This window comes from Indicator indicator, chromosome Z (assembly GCF_027791375.1).
Source record: "Indicator indicator isolate 239-I01 chromosome Z, UM_Iind_1.1, whole genome shotgun sequence".
Lineage (NCBI taxonomy): Eukaryota > Metazoa > Chordata > Aves > Piciformes > Indicatoridae > Indicator > Indicator indicator.
Genome location: NC_072053.1, coordinates 462923 through 484191, shown reverse-complemented (window position 1 = coordinate 484191; position 21269 = coordinate 462923). Strand labels below are relative to the sequence as shown.

Genomic DNA, 21269 nt, shown 5'->3' with positions numbered 1-21269 from the left:
CCGCATCGTCACCTTTTAATTCCCCCCCCTTTCCGCCTATCGCAATGCATCCTCTGCTGCTGATGGTGGGAGAGAGCAGGGCGGTGAGGGAAGAGAGAGAGACCGTAGACGACCCATGCTAATCAGGTCTCAAAGTAAATAGCAGCGCAGGGCGATCTCAATGTAAATTGTGCTTGTCAGAAGAATCCCCTCTCCCTCCCTCTACCCTCCCTCACTCCCCCCCAACACCCCCTCCCTCGCTTCTCTCCTCCCATCCCAGTCAGTAGGTAGCGAGAATGAAAAAAAAAAAAAAAAAAAAAAAAAAAAAAGAAAGAAAGAAAAAAAAAAAAAGGGGGGGGGGGGAAAAAATGGAATAAAAAAAATAGCGGTGGGGGGGTAACCAATGGAGTGAAGGAGGCTTGGCTAACCTTAGCCTCCCATTTTCTCTCCCCCCCAATTCAGGGCTCTGACCAGTCAGTCGCCTTTGATTATCAGTTGCCAGCAGCCCTTCTCTTGGCTCCTTGACACGAGCTCCATATAAGGCAGCGATCTCCATAGAAACGTGTCAGTTTCAATAGTAGTGTCAAAGTTCACTATATACAGACATTCGCGCAGATCCCCCTTTCGGAAACATTGCTCTGCTAGGCTTCCCGTTTAAACGCATTCATTTTTTGGGTCTCTCTCTCTCTCTCTCTCTCTCTCTCTCCCCCTCTCTCTCTCTCTCTCTCTCTCTCTCTCTCTCTCTCCCTCTCTCCCATTTCTTGCATATTCTATTAGTTGTCTGCCTTTTTTTTTTTTCCTCCCCTTCATCTCCCTCTTCTCTTCCCTTTTCTTCTTTTTTCCACCCTTCCTCCTTGTGTCTTTCGCTTCATTCCTGCAGGAGAAGAGAAGAAGAGAGAGAGAGGTGAAACTAAAAAAAAAAAAAAAAAAATCCGAGAAAGGAAGGAAAAAAGAAAGGGGGAAAAAGCAGAGAGAGAGACAGGAAAGAAAAAAAAAAAAAAAGCCCGGAGAGAGAGAACGCGTTCACATCTTAATACCGTTATTATTTTGACCGTTCTTGCCTATTTTTTCTTTTTTTATTTTGGGGGAGGGCTTCACCGCTGGCTGATGAGTTTTTGCTCGAAATACTTTTTTTAGGCGAACAAACAGACACAGACAAAAAAGAACGTTTTGGGGGTAATTTCCACCGATTTTTTTTTTTATCCTTTTTTTTTTTTTCCTCGCAACCCGGCATCGTGCGCTCTCACAGGAGAAGAAGAAGAAGGAAGGGGCAAGAAAGAAGGAAAGAAGAGGATTTATTTACCCGACCTACTTTGGATCTCTCTTTTTGCTGCGCGTGTCATTATTATTCCCGTTCTCTATTTTTACACTTCGCCGTGAATTCGTCTCCTCTGCGAATTTAGTCACATCCGATTTTTTTTTCCGATTTTTTTTTTTAAGGAAAAAAAAAAAAAGAGGAGAGAGAGAGCAAGCGAGCGGGAGAGAGACAGAGAGCGAGAGAGAGAGAGGGAGCAGCTCGGGAGAGAAAGAGCAGCGACCGGCAACCTCCTCCTCCTCCTCCTCCTCCTCCTCCTTGCCGCCGCCACAGCAGCTCAAACTGCCTCAGCCCCCCGCCCGCCTCCACCGCCGCGCTGCCGGGCTCCGCCGCCCTGCATGGCTGACTGCGCCCTGCCCTGGACCTGGCCCCCGGACACCTCCATGCCCTGATCTCCAACACCGAACGGCTTATTTCTGCTCCTCCCGCCTTTCCCACAACCCGCACCGGCTACAACAGCAGCAGCACCGACAGCGGCAGCAGCAGCACCGACAGCGGCAGCAGCGGCGGCCGGGCCCCGGCGGCGAGCGGCGAGCGACGACCTCCTCCTCCTCCTCTTCCTTCCCCTCCTCCTCCTCCTCCTCCTCCTCCTCCTCCCTCTCCTCCTCCTCCTCCCTCTCCTCCTCCTCCTCCTCCTCCTCCTCCTCGGCGGCGCGGCGGCTTCCTCTATGCCCGCACATCCTCCGCGCCCGTAGCGCCCGGACCGCGTGTGGTGGCTGTGCCCGTGTGTTGTGTGGTGCTGCCGTGTGCTCGAGTGGGGAAGAGCCGAGCCGTGTGCCGGGCGTGTGCTTGCGTGTGCGTGTCCGGCGTGGTGGTGGTGGTGTTGTTACTCCTCTGAATGCCTCTCCTCCCGACAGCCTTGTTTGCCGTTTCTGATTTTGCAACTTGAAGTGGCGGCGGCGCGGAAAGGGGGGGGGGGGGTGGTGGTGGTGGAGGAGGTGGTGGTGGTGGAAGGAGGGCGAGGAGAAGCGGTGAAAGCCGGGGAGAGAAGGAGCGGAGTGAGGAAGAGGCCAGGAGGGGTGTTTTAAAGAAGGGGGGGGGGGGAAGAAAGAGAGAGCAGGAAAGGGAAGAAAAGGGAAAGGGAAGGGAGGAAGAGGAAAGGGGGGAAAAAGAAGAGAGGGAGAAAATCCTCCGTCACCCCCTCCCCCTCCCTTAAAGGAAAAAAAAAAAAAGAAAAGAAGAAAGAAAAAAAAAAACATTAGCGAGAGGAGGGGGGCTCGCGGCGAAAAAAAATAAATAAAATAAAGAAAACGGCAGGAGCGGCTCCATCCGGCGGCAGCGGCGGCAGCAGGGCAGCGGCATCCGAGGCGGAGGCAGGCGGCAGGCAGGGTCCTCTCGCTCCCCGCTCGCCCCCGGCTCCCGGCCGGCCGCCTCGCCCCCCCCACCCCCCGGCAGCCCGCAGCGAGACGCGCCCGCGCTCCCCAGCACTTTTTTGGGCCCGAGATATGGCAATGGTAGTTAGCAGCTGGCGAGATCCGCAGGAAGACGTGGCCGGGGGAACCCCGAGCGGCCCCAACCCCTCCGCCGCTCAACCGGCCCGGGATCAACCAGCCCAACAGGGGGGTTCGGCAGCACCGCACACCCCGCAAACACCAAGTCAACCAGGACCCCCATCCACACCGGGTACGGCCGGGGACAAGGGAACGGGTCAGCAAGGCTCGGGGCAGAGCCAGCAGCACATCGAGTGCGTGGTGTGCGGGGACAAGTCCAGCGGCAAGCACTACGGCCAGTTCACCTGCGAGGGATGCAAAAGTTTCTTCAAGAGGAGCGTCCGCAGGAACTTAACTTACACATGCCGCGCCAACAGGAACTGTCCCATCGACCAGCACCACCGCAACCAGTGCCAGTACTGCCGCCTCAAGAAGTGCCTCAAAGTGGGCATGAGGCGGGAAGGTGAATATTTCTTCCCTATTATGCTATCGCTCCTCTTCTTTTCTTTTTATTTTTTCTTTTTTTCTTTACTTTCTTTTTTTTTTTTTTTTTGAGGGGGGAGGGGGGTGAGGGGAGGTATTTGGGGGGGGGGGGGTGTTGGGTTGTTTTAATCTTTTCTTCTGCCCCCCCCATCCCTAACCCCATACCCTTCCCCATCTATCCGTCTCCCCACTCCGCGGCTTTGCAAGGCTTGTGTGAGTGTGCCAAGGGGATTTCTCTGGCTGTAATGTGAGCGTGTAATATGCTGTACGAGTACCTATATGCCCTATATATCCACACACAGGCGCGCACACGTGTGAGCCTGTGTATATCTATACGTATAATCTATACCTCCACGGAGATCTAGGTCTCTCTCTCCTATATCTCCATGCACATGTCAATCTCTCCCCCTTGCCTGCACTCCCATCTGGCAGCTTTGCGCCAGGTTTTGTTATTGTTGATGGTGGTTGGTGGTGTTTTCTTTCTTTTTTTTTTCCTTTTTTTTGTTTTGTTTTTAGCCTTGCTTTTCGGTTTGTGCTTTCCTGCCCTCCTCCCGCTCCTCCCCAGCTAAACACCCCACCACATACACCCCCTTTCCCTTTTTTCTTTTTTTTTCCCCAGCACCGCCGCGCTTACCCCTTTCCCCTTCCTCATTGTGCTGATAATTTATTATTAATATTAATTATTATTATTACGACCGCTCGCTGAAATATTTATGGTGTAGCTGCTACCCACGTTCCCCCCCCGCCTTTCCTCTCACCGCTCCCCTGTGTGTGTGTTTGGATGTGGTTTTGTCTATTGTTGGCATCAGACCGGGGGGGTGGGGGGAGATACATCTCTCTCTCCGTACGAAATGTGCTTCCATTCAGCTTCCTTCCCCCCCCAACTCCCCCCCACCCCGCTTCCACATCCCCCCCTTCCGCCCCATCATTTTTCCTTTGAAAACCCGCAACACTTCTCGGTAAACCCATTTCTCAGCCTCATTTGTTTGTTGTTTTTATTTATTTCTGGTTTTCTCCCTCCTGAAAGAAAGATGAAAGACATGTAAGTAGGGATTAAAAAAAAATTTAAAAAAAGAGGAAAAGGGGTGGAAAAAAGAAGAAAGGGGGTGGGGGGAAGAGAGAGGGGGAAATGTACTACTGTATCTCTGCTTCCCTGTGCTTCCCGGTGCCCCGGACTGTGCCTCTGTGTGAGATTTGGCCTTGTTTTCACTCCATGCGTTCAAAGGAAAGTTTGTGACTGAACCGGGTTTCTCTACTTCTGTCATTTCTTTTCTCTCTCTCTCTCCTTTTTTTTCCCTTTGCCTTAGCACGCTGCTCATTTTATTTCTTCAGTAAACTCCACCCTCTCCTTAAAGCCTGCATACAAATCGCGATTTATAACCTTTTCACCGGTCCTCCTCGTTTTTTAGCAGAACTCGCAGCCTTGCATCTGGCAGCGGGCTCCGCACCATTCCCAGCTACACCTCTCTTTATTTATTTGATTACTTATTTTTTTATTTTCTTCCTCCTCCTCTCCTAGAGTCACTGTAGTTTTCCTCGCTTTTTCTTGCGTAGGAAGATTTCCTGACCTCTTTTCTCCTCGAAACGTAATTTTCTCGGTTTGCAGGAATAAGTTTTACCCTATGACATGTCGTTAAAGATGTCTCAGAGTCATGCCAAGGAAAAAGTCGATTTTATTTTTTTTTTTTTTTTTTTTTTTTGGCGGAGCGGGAATTACTGCTGCCTTAATTGCTTGGGTTTGTTTTGGTTTTTTTTAAATTATATGTGCCACGAGAAAAAGGAATTAGGCTGATCCAGCTCTGGGAAAAAAAAAAAAAAAAAAAGAGCTCGGAATTATGACGACTTCATTGGTAGCTTCAGGGGTTGTTGTTAGGAGTCTGGGAGAAAAGGAGGGGGGAAAGAACAAAATTAAGGAAGGAGGTGGAAAATTAGAAAGGAAAAAAATCTAAACACGTTACAGTGGTGCTCGCAGTTAATTGAAAAATAACTGCCAATTTTACAAGCTGATGTAAGAGGCAGAGGTGGGCTGGAGGGCAGCAAAACGAGAGATGTTCCGGGAAAAGAAAACGAGGAAGTTGAGTTGAAAAAAAAATAAGAAGAAGTGTCACACCAAAAAAAAAAAAAAAAAAAAAAAAAAGATGAGTGATCTGCCTGTGCGTGTGTGTGTGCGTGGTGTGGGTGTGCAGGGAAGGAGCCGCATCTTCCTCTTCTTCCCCCCCCCTTTTTTCCCTCCTCCTAAAGTTACCTTTGTTTACATGGCATGCGGCTGCGAACGCTGGCACTGATGGAGTAAAACACACGCACACGCTTTAAAAAAAAAAAAAAACCACCCAACTTTGGTCAGCTTTCGGGACTCGAGGCATGCTTACGCTCTGTGTGGAGATGGTTAATGAATCCAGTGTTTTTGCAGTTGCAAGCTTGTGCATTCACTGTGCAACGCTGACTGCAGGCTTTTTGCAGTGGCAACAGCGCACCAAAAGATATTAATTGCACCGTGCCCTTTTTTTACCACGAATGTTTGGCTATTGTAAGTTCGGACTTTTGTTGTTGTTGTTGTTGGTTGGTTGCTTGTTTGTTTTATTTATCTTTTTTCTTTCTTTCTTTCTTTCTTTCTACCACTCCCCCCCACCCCCCACCCCCACCCCACCCCTCTCCCTTTCCCCTGATAACATTTTAATCTTTCTCTTCTTTTTAGCAAGGAGAACTTTGCCGGGTTGGGGAGGAGGTTGTTGGGGTTGTTGTGGGGGGGGAAGGGGGAAGTGTCCTTTATGGGAAACTGGTTTTGTGCAATAAAGTTAGCTGGGGAGGCTGCGACCTGTTCCAGCTCGAAGGGCAAAGAAGAAATGTTTTTGAAGAATAAGGATGAATCTGGTTGTTTGGGGGGAGGGGGTTCCTAGGGTGAATTGGTGTTTTGTTGGGTTTTTTTTATGAATTAATTTATTTTATTTAAAAAGCGACTTCACTTGTAAAATCTCAGTGCAACCAGGGCAATCGTCTGGGATCCACACCAGAGCTGGGCTATATATTTTTTAACAGCTGGCTGCGATTTTTAACCCCGTTTTCTCAACCACCCCGGAGGATTTCTTTGATTTTATTTTATTATGTTTTTTCAACGTGCGGGGTTGCCTTTTGTTGCAAGAGGGGAGGGGGGCCTGGTGAAGGTTGGGGGGGGTGTTGTGTGGATTTGTCTTGTTTGCCTTGGCTTCTTTTTTTTTTTTTTTTTCCCTTTCTTTCTGTTTAATCTGTGTTTATTTTGTAAAGCCTGTCTGCATTTGGGGGGTGGTGGGAGGTGGAAGGGGGGAGTACGCGCTTGGCTGCTGCTGGGTCTGCTTGAGCAAGGGCGTCGGGGCCGATGCTGGGGTCAGGGCCCGGGATGGGGATGGGGGATGTCGATGCAGCTGCCCGGCTCCGCATGCCTCTGTCTGTCTGTGCTTGTGCGTGTGCCGGGGGCAAGGGGAGAAGGAATAAGAAGGGGAGGAGGTTGGGGTTGTGGGGTGGTGGTGGTGAGATTGTTGGGGGTGCAAGAAGCCCAGGCATTGTCTCCGGCTGGCTGGCAGCGCCGGCGGGGAGATGCCTGCGATCCTCCTGGATGCACATTTCCTCTCCTTCTTTCCTTCTTTTTGTCAGCGGTTCAGCGAGGAAGGATGCCGCCCACCCAACCCAACCCCGGCCAGTATGCCCTGACCAACGGGGACCCCCTGAACGGGCACTGCTATCTCTCGGGATACATCTCCTTGCTTCTGCGGGCCGAGCCCTACCCCACCTCCCGCTACGGCAGCCAGTGCATGCAACCCAACAACATCATGGGCATCGAGAACATCTGCGAGCTGGCCGCCCGCCTGCTCTTCAGCGCCGTCGAGTGGGCCCGCAACATCCCCTTCTTCCCCGACCTGCAGATCACCGACCAGGTGGCCTTGCTCAGGCTCACCTGGAGCGAGCTTTTCGTCCTCAATGCTGCCCAGTGCTCCATGCCCCTCCATGTGGCCCCTCTCCTGGCCGCCGCCGGTCTTCACGCATCCCCCATGTCGGCCGATCGAGTTGTCGCCTTCATGGACCACATCCGCATCTTCCAGGAGCAGGTGGAGAAGCTGAAGGCGCTGCATGTCGATTCGGCCGAGTACAGCTGCCTGAAAGCCATCGTCCTCTTCACTTCAGGTGAGGGGAACGGGCTGGGAGTGAAGTGGAGGAGGAGGTTGGGAGTGCGCCGTGGGGAAAAAAAATGTGGACAAAATGGGGAAAAAAAAAAAGAAAATTTGAATTTTTGGTGAAGAAAACATGTGAAAGGCCGAGGGATTGTAGAGCCTGAGGGGGTATGAATTGGCCCAAGGATCAGCCTCTCCTTCAACCTCATTGATGTTAGCATTTTAACCCCCTCTCCACCCCAAAACCAACACTAATACACGTGTATGGATATAGATATAGATATAGATATATAGATATATGGAGAGAGAGAGAAAAAGAGAGAGAGAGAGACATAAAACACCAAATTAAGTGGAGACCGTGGAAACATGCATGTTAACAATTTTTTGTTGTGTTTTTTTCTGTTGTGTTTTTTTTCTTTTTTCCCCCGGTGATAGATGGTTCGAATTAACTAGCGGGAAAGTGCATTAGCGTCGCCTTTGAAGTGCTCTGGTCGTAGCCTATAAGAATATAATATGTCTTCTATTATTGTAACCTGCAAGGGAGAAATTTATAAACATCAAAGGCAAACGATGTGGAGGAAATATAGGAAATGGAAACAAGGCGAGATAAGAGCCCTGGCACTGTCATTTTTTAATTATTATTCTAATTATCACCACGAATGGGCTAATTGCCACTTTTTCTGCTTGTTTGTTTTTCTTTCTCTTTCTTTCTTTCTTTCTTTCTTCCTTCCTTTCTTTCTTTCTTTCTTTTTCTTTCTTCCTTTCTTCCTTTCTTCCTTTCTTTCTTTCTTTCTTTCTTTCTTTCTTTCTTCCTTCCTTTCTTTCTTTCTTTCTTTTTCTTTCTTCCTTTCTTCCTTTCTTTCTTTCTTTCTTTCTTTCTTTCTTTCTTTCTTTCTTTCTTTCTTTCTTTCTTTCTTTCTTTCTTTCTTTCTTTCTTTCTTTCTTTCTTTCTTTCTTTCTTTCTTTCTTTCTTTCTTTCTTTCTTTCTTTCTTTCTTTCTTTCTTTCTTTCTTTCTTTCTTTCTTTCTTTCTTTCTTTCTTTCTTTCTTTCTTTCTTTCTTTCTTTCTTTCTTTCTTTCTTATTTTTTTCTTTTACCCCCCATGCACTTTCCCCTTCCCATCTTACTCCTCTCTTGTCCTCCTGCCCCCTACCCCACCATCCCCTCTATTCCAAACCAGTCCTCCCAGTTAGCCATCTAACTAAACACCTCCGATAAATCTGGCGTAAAACTAGGGCCGAGGCAAAATGAAAAGCATTCCTGAACAAAGATGGCAAATCGTTCAAAAAAAAAAAAAAAGAAAGAAAAAAAAAGAAAGGCCCTTGTTTAACAGCCAGCAGTTTTCACATCCATCAATATTTGTTGCCTTCCACGCATGAAAAATAGTATTTTCATTGTATTAAAATGACTCTTAAATTTACACAATATTGTAATGTAGCAAAATGCAGTATTAATATCGATTTGAGCATCGGGTAATTTATTTAGACAGGAGTCTCTAATTTGTATGCAGGGTGGTCGGAGACGTGTACTGTGACTGCCCCCTTTTCCTTCCAGTGCAAATGCAGTCTCACAGCCTTGGGAAGGGAATTATTTCTTTGCAGAGGATAAAGTGGGGATCTTAAAACAAATGGAAGATTTACTGAATAGCCGGCTCGACATTTTAATGCGTTTTATCTTAATAAGTCTTCTGGATGGAAACATGTTTTTCAAAAGTGACAAAGAGACCTCGCCGGCATTTATCAGGCTGATTTAACTCCGCAGGACTGCCTGCAGACTCGCAGACTTTCCCTTCCCATCCCTTTTTTTTTCAAGGGTGTTCATCAATACTCAGAGAACCCTTCTTTTTTTCTTCTTCTTCTTTTTTTTTTTCCTTTTTTTTTTTTTAATATTTGTATTAGTAATGTGACTTTATTTTTTGGTGGCCAGACCAAATTTTGAGAGACTGATGGCCTGTTCCTCGGCCCTTCCACTCACCAAAGGAGCTGAGAAGATTTGGGGGGTTACTTGAGGGGCTAATTTTAATTTTTCTCCTTTTTTTCTCCCTTCCTCCTTTCCCTTCTCCTCCTTTTACCTTTCCGAACCCAGCAACCTTGGCTGGGAAAGCGGCTTTAGAGGAGCCCTTCATTTACATATATTTAGAACCAAACGTGATAACTCAAAGTTTGCAAGGGGAGCAGCGCCTTCCCACAATGGACCAGAATGTGAATGGAGTGTTGAGGAAGGGAACAATAATATTATTTTGGGGCAGGATAGAGCGGGGCACCTCAGAAAATGGAAATCCAACTGTCAGAAGTAATCTACCCCTCTCTCCCCACCCGCACATTTTCACTTTTCACTAAACTTGTTTTGATTGCTTAGCCAGAGGGGAATTCATGGGAAGCCTTTCTCAAAGTCATCCAACTTTTAAACAAACTTTTACTTGATGGAAAAGACATTTTTTAGGCATATTGTCAAAAAAAAAAAAAAAAAAAAGAAAGAAAAAAAGCCCTCTACGAAGGGGACTAAGTATTTAAAGCTGGCAGGGTTTTCTCCTGTTGTGGTTTTTGCATTTGGGCTCTGGGTAGCATGAATTTAATCCATAAAATTCTGGACACCATCCAACGACTAGGTCGTGACCCAAAACCTGTTCTTTTCTTGGCATTTTTGGGTTTGGTGTTTTTTTTTTTTCCCCCTCCAAACTTTAAGGTTATTAATTCCTGCACCTACCTTTTCCTCCTCATTAAGAAAGGTTTCCAGGAAGGGACAGAGCCAGATAACATAAATCAAATAAATCTATTTGCAGGGCAATAAGAGCTTTGATTTCTAGTTAGATGCCAGCTGATTACATCTATATTTTCTCAACACTAAACTCTTCTGAACGTGTAACATGAAATACACTCTCGCCACTACAAAGCGGAAAGGCTGGAGTGTGCTGAGCAGTAATGGTTATTTATTTACATAATTTCTTTTCCATAGACTGCAGGAAGAATTATAGAGCTTCCCTTTATTGACACACTGCCATATAAAAAAAAAAAAAAAAGTACGAAAGAGGAAAAAAGTATGAGGCACAGGCAGGATTTCCACATTAACTCACTTTCTGGGATGGAATAATAATTTACGTCTGGTAAATAGGGGTTGTATTGGTTTGTGTCATGGTTTGCACCTCTCTGGACTCCACAATGTAATCGAGCTGTGCCTCCCTTAATTATAATTATTATTATTGTTATTCTGTTCTGAGGGTAGAGTTAAGTCTTCCCACAGCCACCTTCAAGGATGTGGAGTAAAACCTGAGTAAAAGCATATGCCAGGCCATTTAAATTAATTAAAGCTTGGTGGATATTAGCAGCATGAGGAAATCCTGAGTGTTTGGAGGTCCAAAGCAAAACCCCAAACGTATTTTTTTCCTATAACCCACTCCTTTCTCAGCCTGCAACGCTTCCAAAGAGCAACTTCCCCATCCACACTGTCCAGTGACCTGCGGTTGTAGGTGCACTTACTGTAAATAACTGATAAATATTTTACTAAACTTAAGGGTATGACATATGGGGCATAAAGGGGAAAGGAAGAGAAAAAAAAAAAAAGAAAGGAAAAAAAACCACCAAGCCCAGCTAGGGTGGTTGTAAGAACCTTTCATATTGCATTGTTTGGAAGTTGAATAGGATCCTAATGCATAATGGGCAGATAATGCATGTAAAATAGCAAGATATATGTAAATATGGAGTGTGATTTGTGGCAATCAACATATGAACAAGGCCCATGTTTTTGATATATATTGCAAACAAGGGCAGGCCTAAGCTTTTGATAGATCTATATGTTGCAACCTAGTGCTTTAGATGTCACAGAATATCATTGCATTGAAGGTACAGTATGGATTAGCAGAACAGGATGGCTCGGGTAATTGTGTATCTGAGGGATGCCAGGTCCGCAGCGCAGGTCAGAGGTTCTCCTCCTCAGAAGCTCCTGAATTATGGCTTGTTTTATTTGTCTTTTCGCTCGAGGCCATCAGATTGTAGATGAAGGTGCTCAGAAATCTTTGTAAAGCCAGTTCTTGTATGGGGAAGACTTAAACTTCAAAAAAATGAAGTTGCAACCGATTTTTTTCCTTTCCTTTCCTTTAATTTTTTTTTTCTCTTTTTTTTTTTTTTTTTGGGGGGGGAGGGCTTTGAACAATTTGTTGTGCTTTTTTCCAGGGTCATAATTCTACATTCACAATTTTGTAATGTCCTTTTGGGGGCCATTAACATGCATTAATTCATATACAGATCTATATATTAGCAAAGTCTGGCTTTGATCTGTGTTAAAACCGCACTGCCAGCTGACTGCCTCCCTCTGATCCTGATGTGTTGGGGGTTTTTTGTTGTTTTTTCTTTCTTTCTTTTTTTTCCCTTTAAATATTTATTATTAATCTTTGAAACAATGTAGATGGTTTCCACTACCCGGCCATCCACCCTGCCACTTTTCCACCACTCTAATTTCCTTCCCAAGTCCCTCAACAAGCAGCCAGTGCATGAATAACCTCTGTTTTGGGCTATGTGCTCACAGAAAGAGGTTGTGTGCCTGTGTATAAGAGCAGAAATGTCATCTATAGATCCCTGCATGCACCCATATACATGCAGACATATATAGGTGCAAATCCATGGATGAGAAAGGTTTGTGTGAGTTTGCCTAGGCTGCATAATCATGCACAGTGCCAGGGATGCATTTTCTGACCCTGTATATGTTTCATAATGACCTACAGGGGTGGATTCTCCCAGGACACTTTTAGGCAGTCACCCCAGCTTTGTGTCTGAGAGATGGAGGCATATTAGGGCTCAACACAAGACAGGACTTAGTCCAACCGTTTTCTGCCCAGGGTTATGGCAAAAAAATGTGGTTAGTTTGACACGAGCAGGGGACAGAGGAGACTCTTTTCCTTCCCCCCAGCCCTGGCCGGCTCCCTGCCAGCCTCTTCAGGTCCCAGCCACTGCTTTCTCTGATGTGCAGCCATGTCAACGAACTCCCTCTGCATGTGTGCGCCTCCACTTCTTTATTATTATTATTACCATTACTATTATTACTTCTACTACTATCATTATTTTCCCCAACATCCCCTTTTCCTCCCCATTTCGGTCTTATTTAACAGAGGAGGGAGTGCGTGTGTACGGCTGCCAGTTGAAAGGGTTCCTTGGAGCCGGCGTGAAGTGTCCTGGGGGAGGCTATGGGAGGGTGTGAGTGGGTGATGGGGATATGTGCACATCCCCCCTGTGCGAATACCGACGAGAGGAGGGGTGTATTTATTCGGGTGGAGGTGTGGGATGGGGATGGAGTGGGGTGGTCTGGTGGGGTAGGGTGGGATGGGGTGCAGGGGGTGCGCCTTTTGAAGGGCGCCCCCCCATCCCGTCGATGCCTCCCTGCCACTAACCATCTTCCCCCCCGCTTCCTCCTCCTCCTCCTCGTCGCCTTCCTCATCATCATCGTTTCATCCAACTCCCCTCATTCTCCCCCCCCACCCCCATCCCCACCACCCCCATCCCCATTCCCACAACCATCCTCATTCCCAACCCAAATCCATCCTCCCCGCTTCTCCGCCGCTCCGCGGCTGTTTCCGCGGTGCGGTGCCGGTGGGTAGACGCCTGCGGTCTGTCGGATGCTGCTCACATAGAGAGCCTGCAGGAGAAATCCCAATGCGCCCTGGAGGAGTACGTGAGGAGCCAGTATCCCAACCAACCCAGCCGCTTCGGGAAGCTGCTGCTGAGGTTGCCCTCTCTGCGCACCGTCTCCTCCTCCGTCATCGAGCAGCTTTTCTTCGTCCGCTTGGTAGGTAAAACCCCCATCGAGACCCTCATCAGGGACATGCTACTGTCGGGGAGCAGCTTCAACTGGCCTTACATGTCCATCCAGTGCTCCTAGAGCCCGGCCCGCACCCCCGGGCAGAGAAGGACGCGGAGGAAGCGACGGCGGCGGCGGTGGTGGTGGTGGTGGGCATCGTCCCGAGGAGGGGGCGAGTCGGGGTGCGGGGGTGGGGGGGTGCCCCGGGAGGCGGACACTGAACAAAAGAAAGGGGCCGAGTAGGAGCAAGAGGTGTGGCCGTGGTGGTGGTGGTGGGGGAGATGGAGAGGATGGACCTCGGGTCCGGTGGAGGTTGTGGTGTTTTTGGCTTTTTTTTCGTTCGGTTTTTTGGCCTTTTCTTTTCATTTTTTTCTTTGGAAAGAAGGAAAAAAAAAAAGACTTAAATAACAATAAATAAAAGAGACAAAAAAAAGGCAAAAAAAAAATTAAAAATAATAAAAACTACAAAAAAATTTAAAAAAATATGAGTATTGAGGGGATATTAATCAAACCTGAAGGGGATACTGGATCTTCCAGGATTTATTGTGGACTGTTGTTGATATATGCTGTACAGTAACAAAAAACAAAATGCGTTGAAGCTGAACTGAACCTTGTGTAGAACGAAAAGCAAACAAGCAGATAAAACCAACAACAACAACAACAAAAAAAATTCCACGTGCAACCACTTACCACGAGCATTGTTACTCATTTTGTAAAATATTAGTCTTTATTTTCATTTTTTGTAAAACTTAAAACATCATTATGCGCATAAAGGAAGTGGAGAAAAAAAGGAGAAAAAAAAGAAGAAGAAGAAGAAAAAAGAAAAAGGAACAAGAATTAGGGGAAAATAACATTTTCCAAATAATTATAAAAAAAAAAATTGTCCTGTGTCTATGTATCTATATCTGTTTTGTATTTTTTTCTGGTTCCAAACCAGGTTTTCCTGTGATTCTATACTAATAATTTTTGATATAACCCTTTGCTTCTTATAATGAGTGCGATTATATGTTGTCGAAGCTGTTCTTCAAGAATTAAAATTGAAGTGAGAATTTAAACAAAAATAAAAGAATTTAGCAAAAAAAAAAATCAACTTATCATCCCACAACCCACGAGTCTTGTTGCTTGACACATGCCAACAGTTCACCCCAAAATATCAATTAAATTCTTTTTAAAAAAAAATTCAAAAAACCCAAATGCAACAACAAATCTCCCTGGATGTTTAATCTCCACTCCTGCTGTTAAAAGGGAGAAGTTAAAAAAAAAAGGACCAAACCCAAAACAAAACAAACAAACAAGGAAAAAAACAACTTGTGAGGGGTAACCAAGTTATGTAAAGCCACATGATGTCCCAAACCTCGTTGGACTGTGTATGAATTTAGGGCTGAGCTGTCAGGGCCTAGGAAGAGCGAAGCCTGGTACAATGTCGTGGTTGACCTTACCACACTGCTGCTGCTGCTGCGCTAGAGGTTTCTCTACCAAAGCTGGTGGGCCCATCACGGTGGTCTACACCTGGGTTTTTTTGAAACAAATTTTGCCATCAGCTGGAGGTTCTGCTGAGTTCATACCTTGCTGCTTGCTCTTGGGCACAATGGTCACGGACTGAAGTCGCTGTATGCCACTATTGCTCATTGCTGGCATCTTGTAGCCATGACTCCCACTGGTTGCAGGCATGGTGGCCTTCTGCTCTCAAGGGGATTGGAGTGGGGTGGAAGGGTTGTTTGGTTTGGTGTGTTGTTTTTTTTTTTTTTCTTCTTTTCTCTTCTTTTCCACCACAAAGACTCACAGACCCTGGCCTTGCTGTCAGCTGGAGCATCACTCTTGCTGTTTCTCCTGACTCCGGTGGCTGCACGTGGAGTGTGTTCCCAGCCCATTAACACAGAAATCCAGCTGGATGCCGGCTTGTTGGGTGGCAAGCCAGCTTCTTCCCTGTGTGTTCCTGTGCTGTGGCCATGTACAAACCATGGGTTGTGGGCCCCCTGGCCCCCAGCCCACTGTTGGCTGCTAGAGCCAAAAGCCCTGCTGTGTTTCAGCTCACCCCACCCCCTTTTTTAATTTTTTTTTTCCCAAGGAAAACTAAAAAATGATGTCTGTAATGGAGCTCCTTTGAAGGTAAAGGCTTCACAATACTTCTAGTTGGTGGTGCAGATCTCCGTAACAGCTTTCAGCGCATTAATGTTTTATGGGATCTGAGACAGAGCTGTAAGAACACATACTACCAAGGGAGCTCTTCCTTAATGTATTAATAAAGCTGGATCTTTAAAAATAACATAACCCCCCCCACCTTTCCCTGCATGCAGACACCTCCCGTGCCCTCCAAACAAGCCTGGATGAGGAAGGGCTTTTCAGTTTGTGGAGTCATGGGCAATGTTTTCCTTTTAATTTGCTGTCCTCCATACTCTCCTTCTCTCTCCCTGCTCGCTCTCTCTTTCTTTTTTTTTTTCCTTTGCATTAACAAGATCCTTCAATCCAACCCGCTTGGGGTTTTTAATATTCCAGGCGCAGCAGATCCGAGGCGAGAGCAGCTCTCTATACAGTAGGCACTTATAGCTGGATAATCAACACCACCACGAGCAGGTCCTCGGTGGGGCCAGAGCCCATTTCAGGGTGGAGAAGCAGCCTGTGTGTGTGGTGGTGGTGATGGTGGGGACAAACACACACCACAGGCATGCTGTCATAGATGGGTGCACAAAGATGGGAGTTAGACAAATAGACAGACACCTTTTGCTCACTCATAGGTTGCTGCATTGGGGACAGCTTTGCTGCTGCTGCCTTTGGGTGCCTCCCCTCCGCCATGGAAAAGGGAAGAGAGGGTCCAGCAGTCCATCCAGGCTGCCAGAAGGGAGTAAGGGTGTGAGGGGAGATGCTCAGCCCTGGGAAGTGCTGGAAAAGATTTTAAACATTGCTTTCTGGTGGGAGTGGGCACCCAGATGGGTTAAGCAGTTAAAGAAAATAAACTTTTTTTTAAAAATCCACAAAATGGAAGAAAATCCAACCAAACAAAAACAAACCAACACACCCACGAAGGAAAAGAAAGAAAAAAAAAAAGAAGACAAAACAAAGAAAACTACAAAAAAAACCCCAACAAGCCCTCCAACAAAACAAAGAAGAAAACCCACCAAACCCTCCAAGAAGCCAGGAAGAACAACAGCTAATATTAATTAAACCGAACAAATGGGGATATTGGAAGAGAAAGACAGGTCTTGGTTTCTTCCAATGAGATGTAAATATATTCATTACAGTGTTATCCCACTGATGAAAACAAATAAAACTTTCCCCCAACCCCACCCCACCCTGTAGGTCAGAAACATATTTTTCAATTAATTTTCATATTTATGAATAACAATAACAAACCCACTGATTGCCAAGAAACTTGCAGGTGTAGAGGAGGTGTACAAGATGCACTTATTTCCATGTATGTGCCTAGAAAGAAAGTGTTTCAATCCCTTATTAAACTTTGCTTATAAGACAGTTATCGTGTTCTGATGTGTTAACTGCCCAGCCTGTGTTGCATTGGGAGATGTTTTACCTTTGCCTTGCTCCAGCTTCTTGAACATTCACACAGTGGCATGACATTTGCTGGGGAGGGGGAGGGGAAATGGAAAAAAGAGGAAGGAAGGAAGGAAGGAAGGAAGGAAGGAAGGAAGGAAGGAAGGAAGGAAGGAAGGAAGGAAGGAAGGAAGGAAGGAAGGAAGGAAGGAAGGAAGGAAGGAAGGAAGGAAGGAAGGAAGGAAGGAAGGAAGGAAGGAAGGAAGGAAGGAAGGAAGGAAGGAAGGAAGGAAGGAAGGAAGGAAGGAAGGAAGGAAGGAAGGAAGGAAGGAAGGAAGGAAGGAGGGAGGGAGGGAGGGAGGGAGGAAGGGAGGGAGGAAGGGAGAAGGAAGGAAGGAAGGAAGGAAGGAAGGAAGGAAGGAAGGAAGGAAGGAAGGAAGGAAGGAAGGAAGGAAGGAAGGAAGGAAGGAAGGAAGGAAGGAAGGAAGGAAGGAAGGAAGGAAGGAAGGAAGGAAGGAAGGAAGGAAGGAAGGAAGGAAGGAAGGAAGGAAGGAAGGAAGGAAGGAAGGAAGGGAAGGGAGGGAGGGAGGGAGGAAGGAAGGAAAGGAGGGAGGGAGGAAGGAAGGGAGGGAGGGAGGGAGGGAGGAAGGAAGGAAGGAAGGAAGGAAAGAAAGAGGGAAAGAAGGAAAGAAAGAGAGAAAGAAGGAAAGAAAGAAAGAAAGAAAGAGAGAAAGAAGGAAAGAAAGAAAGAAAGAAAGAAAGAAAGGAAAGAAAGAAGAAAGAAAGAAAAAGGAAAGAGAAAGAAAAAGAGAGAGAAAAAGAAATAAAGAGAAAGAAAGAAAAAGAGAGAAAGAAAAAGAGAGAAAGAAAAGAAGAAGAAAAGAAAGGAAAAGAAAGAAAGAAGAAAGAAAAGAAAGAAAGAAAGGAAGAAGAAAGAAAGAAAAGGAAAGAAAGAAAAGAAAAGAAAGAAAAGAAAAGAAAGAAAAAGAAAGAAAAGAAAAGAGAAAAAGAAAGAAAGAAAGAAAAAGAGAAAAAGAAAGAGAAAGAAAAGAAAGAAAGAAAAAAGAAAAGAAAGAAAAAGAGAAAGAAAGAAAAGAAAGAAAAAGAAGAAAGAAAAGAAAGAAAGAAAGAAAAGAAAAGAAAGAAAGAAAAAGAAAGAAAAGAAAAGAAAGAAAGAAAAAAGAAAAAAGAAAAAGAAAGAAGAAAAAGAAAAAGAAAGAAAAGAAAAAGAAAGAAAAAAGAAAAAAGAAAAGAAAGAAAAGAAAAAAGAAAGAAAAAAAAAAAGAAAAAGAAAAAAGAAGAAAAAGAAAAAGAAAAAAGAGAAAGAAAAAGAAAAAGAAAAAGAAAAAGAAAGAAAAAAAGAAAAAAAAGAAAAAGAAAAAGAAAAAAAGAAAAAGAAAAAGAAAAAGAAAAAGAAAAAAAGAAAAAGAAAAAGAAAAAGAAAAAAAGAAAAAGAAAAAAGAAAAAGAAAAAAAGAAAAAGAAAAAGAAAAAAGAAAAAGAAAAAAAGGAAAAGGAAAAAATAAAAATAAAAACAAAAACAAAAACAAAAAAAGACAAAACAGGGGGAAAAAAGAAGTAAAAAATATTTTAAAAGAAAAATAACATCTAAATGTGGAAAGGTTCTGCTCGTTTTTTCCTAACCTTCAATATATTACCTTAAAACCAACCCCAGATAAATTTCTCCTGCCCTGCTTTCACCCAAAAATGGTTCTATGGTCTCCCCAAGTGTCTGCTGCATCCTTCAGCCTCCTTCATCCCTCCATCACCCCTCCGCGGCCCCTCCATGCTCACAGCGATTCAAAGGGGAGAAAAGGGGGGAAAAGCAAGGGGTGGGTGGGATTTGGGGGGGAAAGGAGGGGTGTGACCCTCCCACCTCAGCCCGGAGCAGCAAACCTGCTCAGATACAAAGGGCCCCCCCACCTCTTTGCTGCTTGCTAACTAGCTTGCCTCCTCCCACTGCCCAATTAAGGCCTTTTCTATATATTCAATCGAATAAATATTTGGAAATGCTGCTAAGTGGTAGGTTGAACCCCAGCTGAGGCGAGGGGGCTGCGAGTTGCCGGTAGTGGAAGGGGTCGTGTGTGTTCCCACTCCCAACCCCTGCACCTCCTCCGCCTGCCCGGCCTGGGAAAGGGGCAGCAGCTGCTCTTTTCCCGGGGCTTTTCAACACCTACAACCCCGGGGAGGATATCGTTTGGGCAGTTCATCGTCCACCTAGCCCCTTCACCTGGGGGTGGTGAGCCCACAGCCGGGGTGAAGGGGGAAGGAAGCGTAACCCCAACTTTTCCCCTGCAAATTAGGTGGGATGGGGGAGTATGGGGATGAGACTCCATCACAAGTGGACACCCCCACCTTGGGCCACCACTAATCCAGATGCATAAATCTCATTTGCTGATGGGTGCGTGGAGGATCTGGTGTGGGAAGATCTGAGTGGGGGTCCTAGCAAAGTGGTAGCAGAAGAAAGAAATGCCCCACTACCCCCCAAAAAAGAAATTCTGCATTGTTTCACTCTCAGGAAAGTGTTTGTCCCTCGACACAAAAGGAGAACTGTATTTTATCCGAAGGAAAGGGCTTAACAGACCCTCCAGGTTCTTTTCTTTTGTATATTTCAGTTTATTTTTTAGTTAGCTGTGGTGTGTCGCAGCCAGGCACCCCCTGCCCATCAGACCCGCCGCCCAGGGTTGAGCAGAACAGGAGTTGGCAAGGGACAGTGATCCCGGCTGGTCTGGAGGGACCCTGGGATTTAGCAACAGAGCGATGGAGGGTGGGAACAGTGTGTGATGGGGGTTGGGGGGGGGTGTCAGAGCTCGCTGCAGCCCCACCAGCAGTGTCCAGGCGCTCAGCCATTCAGCAGCAATGCCCGCGAAGGCGTGTGCACGGCTATTAAAGGCACTGTCGACATGCTTCCTCCGGTTTCATGGGGCATTTTGACTATTCAAAGGGTATTATTTTAAGTCTTGAAATAGCGAGTTTGGGTATTTTTTTCCTTTATCCTTTATCCCTTTTTTTTTTTTTTAAAGACCCACATCTTTCCCCTGGCTGCTCCCTGATTTTCTGGGAGAGGCAGGAGCCTCTCCCCTCGCCCCCTTCCCCACTTCCCGTTTCTTTATGTCTTGGAGATAATTCCAGAAGCGGCTTGACGTCCGCCAATATATAGACCTCCTGTCTATTTATTTATTTTTAAGTCTCCCTTTCTAATTGGCTTCATAGCCACCGACTTTGAGGTGAGATTTTAGTTTTTGTTGGGTTTTGGGTTTTGTTGTTGTTGGGTCTTTTGACACACATACACACCTTCTCCCATTTTAATCCCCGGTAGGTTGGGGCGGGTGAGGATGAGCATTCTGAAGTGATTCCAAGAAGTACAGGAAAAATGACAAATAAGTCCATTTCAAAATGGATTTGGAATGGAATGGATTTGGAATGGAATTTCCATGGGCAGACAGGGTGTCTCCCCGGTGACGTGGGGGATCTCTCCTACCAGAAGGTGGGTTTGTGAGGAAAATAAGAGGGAACAAAATAGTAAAAAAAAAAAAAAAAAAAAAAAAAAAAAAAAAAAAAGGGGAAAAAAGAAGGAAGGGGAAAGAGGAAGAAAAACGGTAATGAAATTTAAAATAAATGAAAGGGGGGAAATAGGGGTGTAAAGGAGCGAGAGGGGGAAATGCGAGAGCACAAGTGGAAAGTAATAAAACTCTTGTTAAAGAGCTTGCTCAGGACCTATGGCGTCACTAGGTCTTTTACTTCGGAAGCCAAAGAGTTTTAGTCCTAAATGAGTTAAAGAGCCATTTACCTCTGTCGTGTTCTATTCATCAAGCCACAAGTCGAGAGTCCCTAACATGAAACTATTTGTTTGCTTACACAACCAGCTGGGTGCAATTTCACGTCTGAGATATCTATCTGAAAGCGCCTCTCATTTATTATCCTTACTTGTCAGCGAATCCATTTTCCAACTTTTTTCCCCCTTTCCCTTTCCCAACACCCCTCCACACCCCTCCCTCCTCTCTCTTCTCCTTCTTCATTCATCGAAAGCACTGAGTTTAAACGTTCCCTTAAATATTTCAGCACCTACCCCCTTCTCCCCCTCTGATCACCTCCAGAGCAAGAAATAACCAGGGAATAGGGATTGAAGCCGCAGAGATGGGGAAGACGACCACTTTCCAAGGTGACTTCCTCTACCCCATCTCCTACCCCTCTCCCCACTTTTTCCAAGACTCTTCTGACAGTGATTTGAGGTTCTCCCCCACCTTCTTAGTTTTGCTTTAAGGGAGAACATTCCCGCTGGACATTTTCCCACGGCTGAAAAAAATCAAATGGCATTATCTAACTGCGGGGAAGGGTCAGAAACCCCCCGCCCGGCCACTGTAGATGAAGGGGAAGGGGTTCAAGGTGCTCGATTTTGGTGGTCGCTGGAGTGATAAGGGTTAGTGTGCCCTGGGATGAAGGTTTGAGGAGGGATGTCAGGATATCTTCTCCTACCCCCATGTGGCTTCCACTAGAAATACAAAAGAGGTGAAATGGGCTCGATCGGGTTATAAACGGGGGGAAGGGAGAGGAGGGGGGTTGTGAGTAGGAAAAAAAAAGGAAGACAAAACCGAAAGCAAACTGAACACGAACAACAACAAAAAACCCCAACCAACAACAAAAGGGAT

General features: G+C 45.8%; 1 protein-coding gene across 4 annotated transcripts; it reads left to right on the top strand.

Annotated features, from left to right (window-relative positions):
• The first annotated feature begins 2739 nt into the window (after window positions 1-2739).
• On the top strand, window positions 2740-13216 carry NR2F1 (nuclear receptor subfamily 2 group F member 1). 4 transcript variants are annotated; one of them, XM_054397390.1, is made up of 4 exons: window positions 2740-2820; window positions 2947-3187; window positions 6835-7362; window positions 12936-13216. In XM_054397390.1, the coding sequence occupies exons 1-4, from the start codon at window positions 2740-2742 to the stop codon at window positions 13214-13216; spliced, it is 1131 nt and encodes a 376-aa protein (XP_054253365.1). The 4 variants fall into 4 exon arrangements, with proteins under 4 accessions (XP_054253365.1, XP_054253364.1, XP_054253363.1 ...); XM_054397389.1 differs by having other exon boundaries at window positions 2740-2862; XM_054397388.1 differs by having other exon boundaries at window positions 2740-3187.
• The last annotated feature ends 8053 nt before the right edge of the window (window positions 13217-21269 follow it).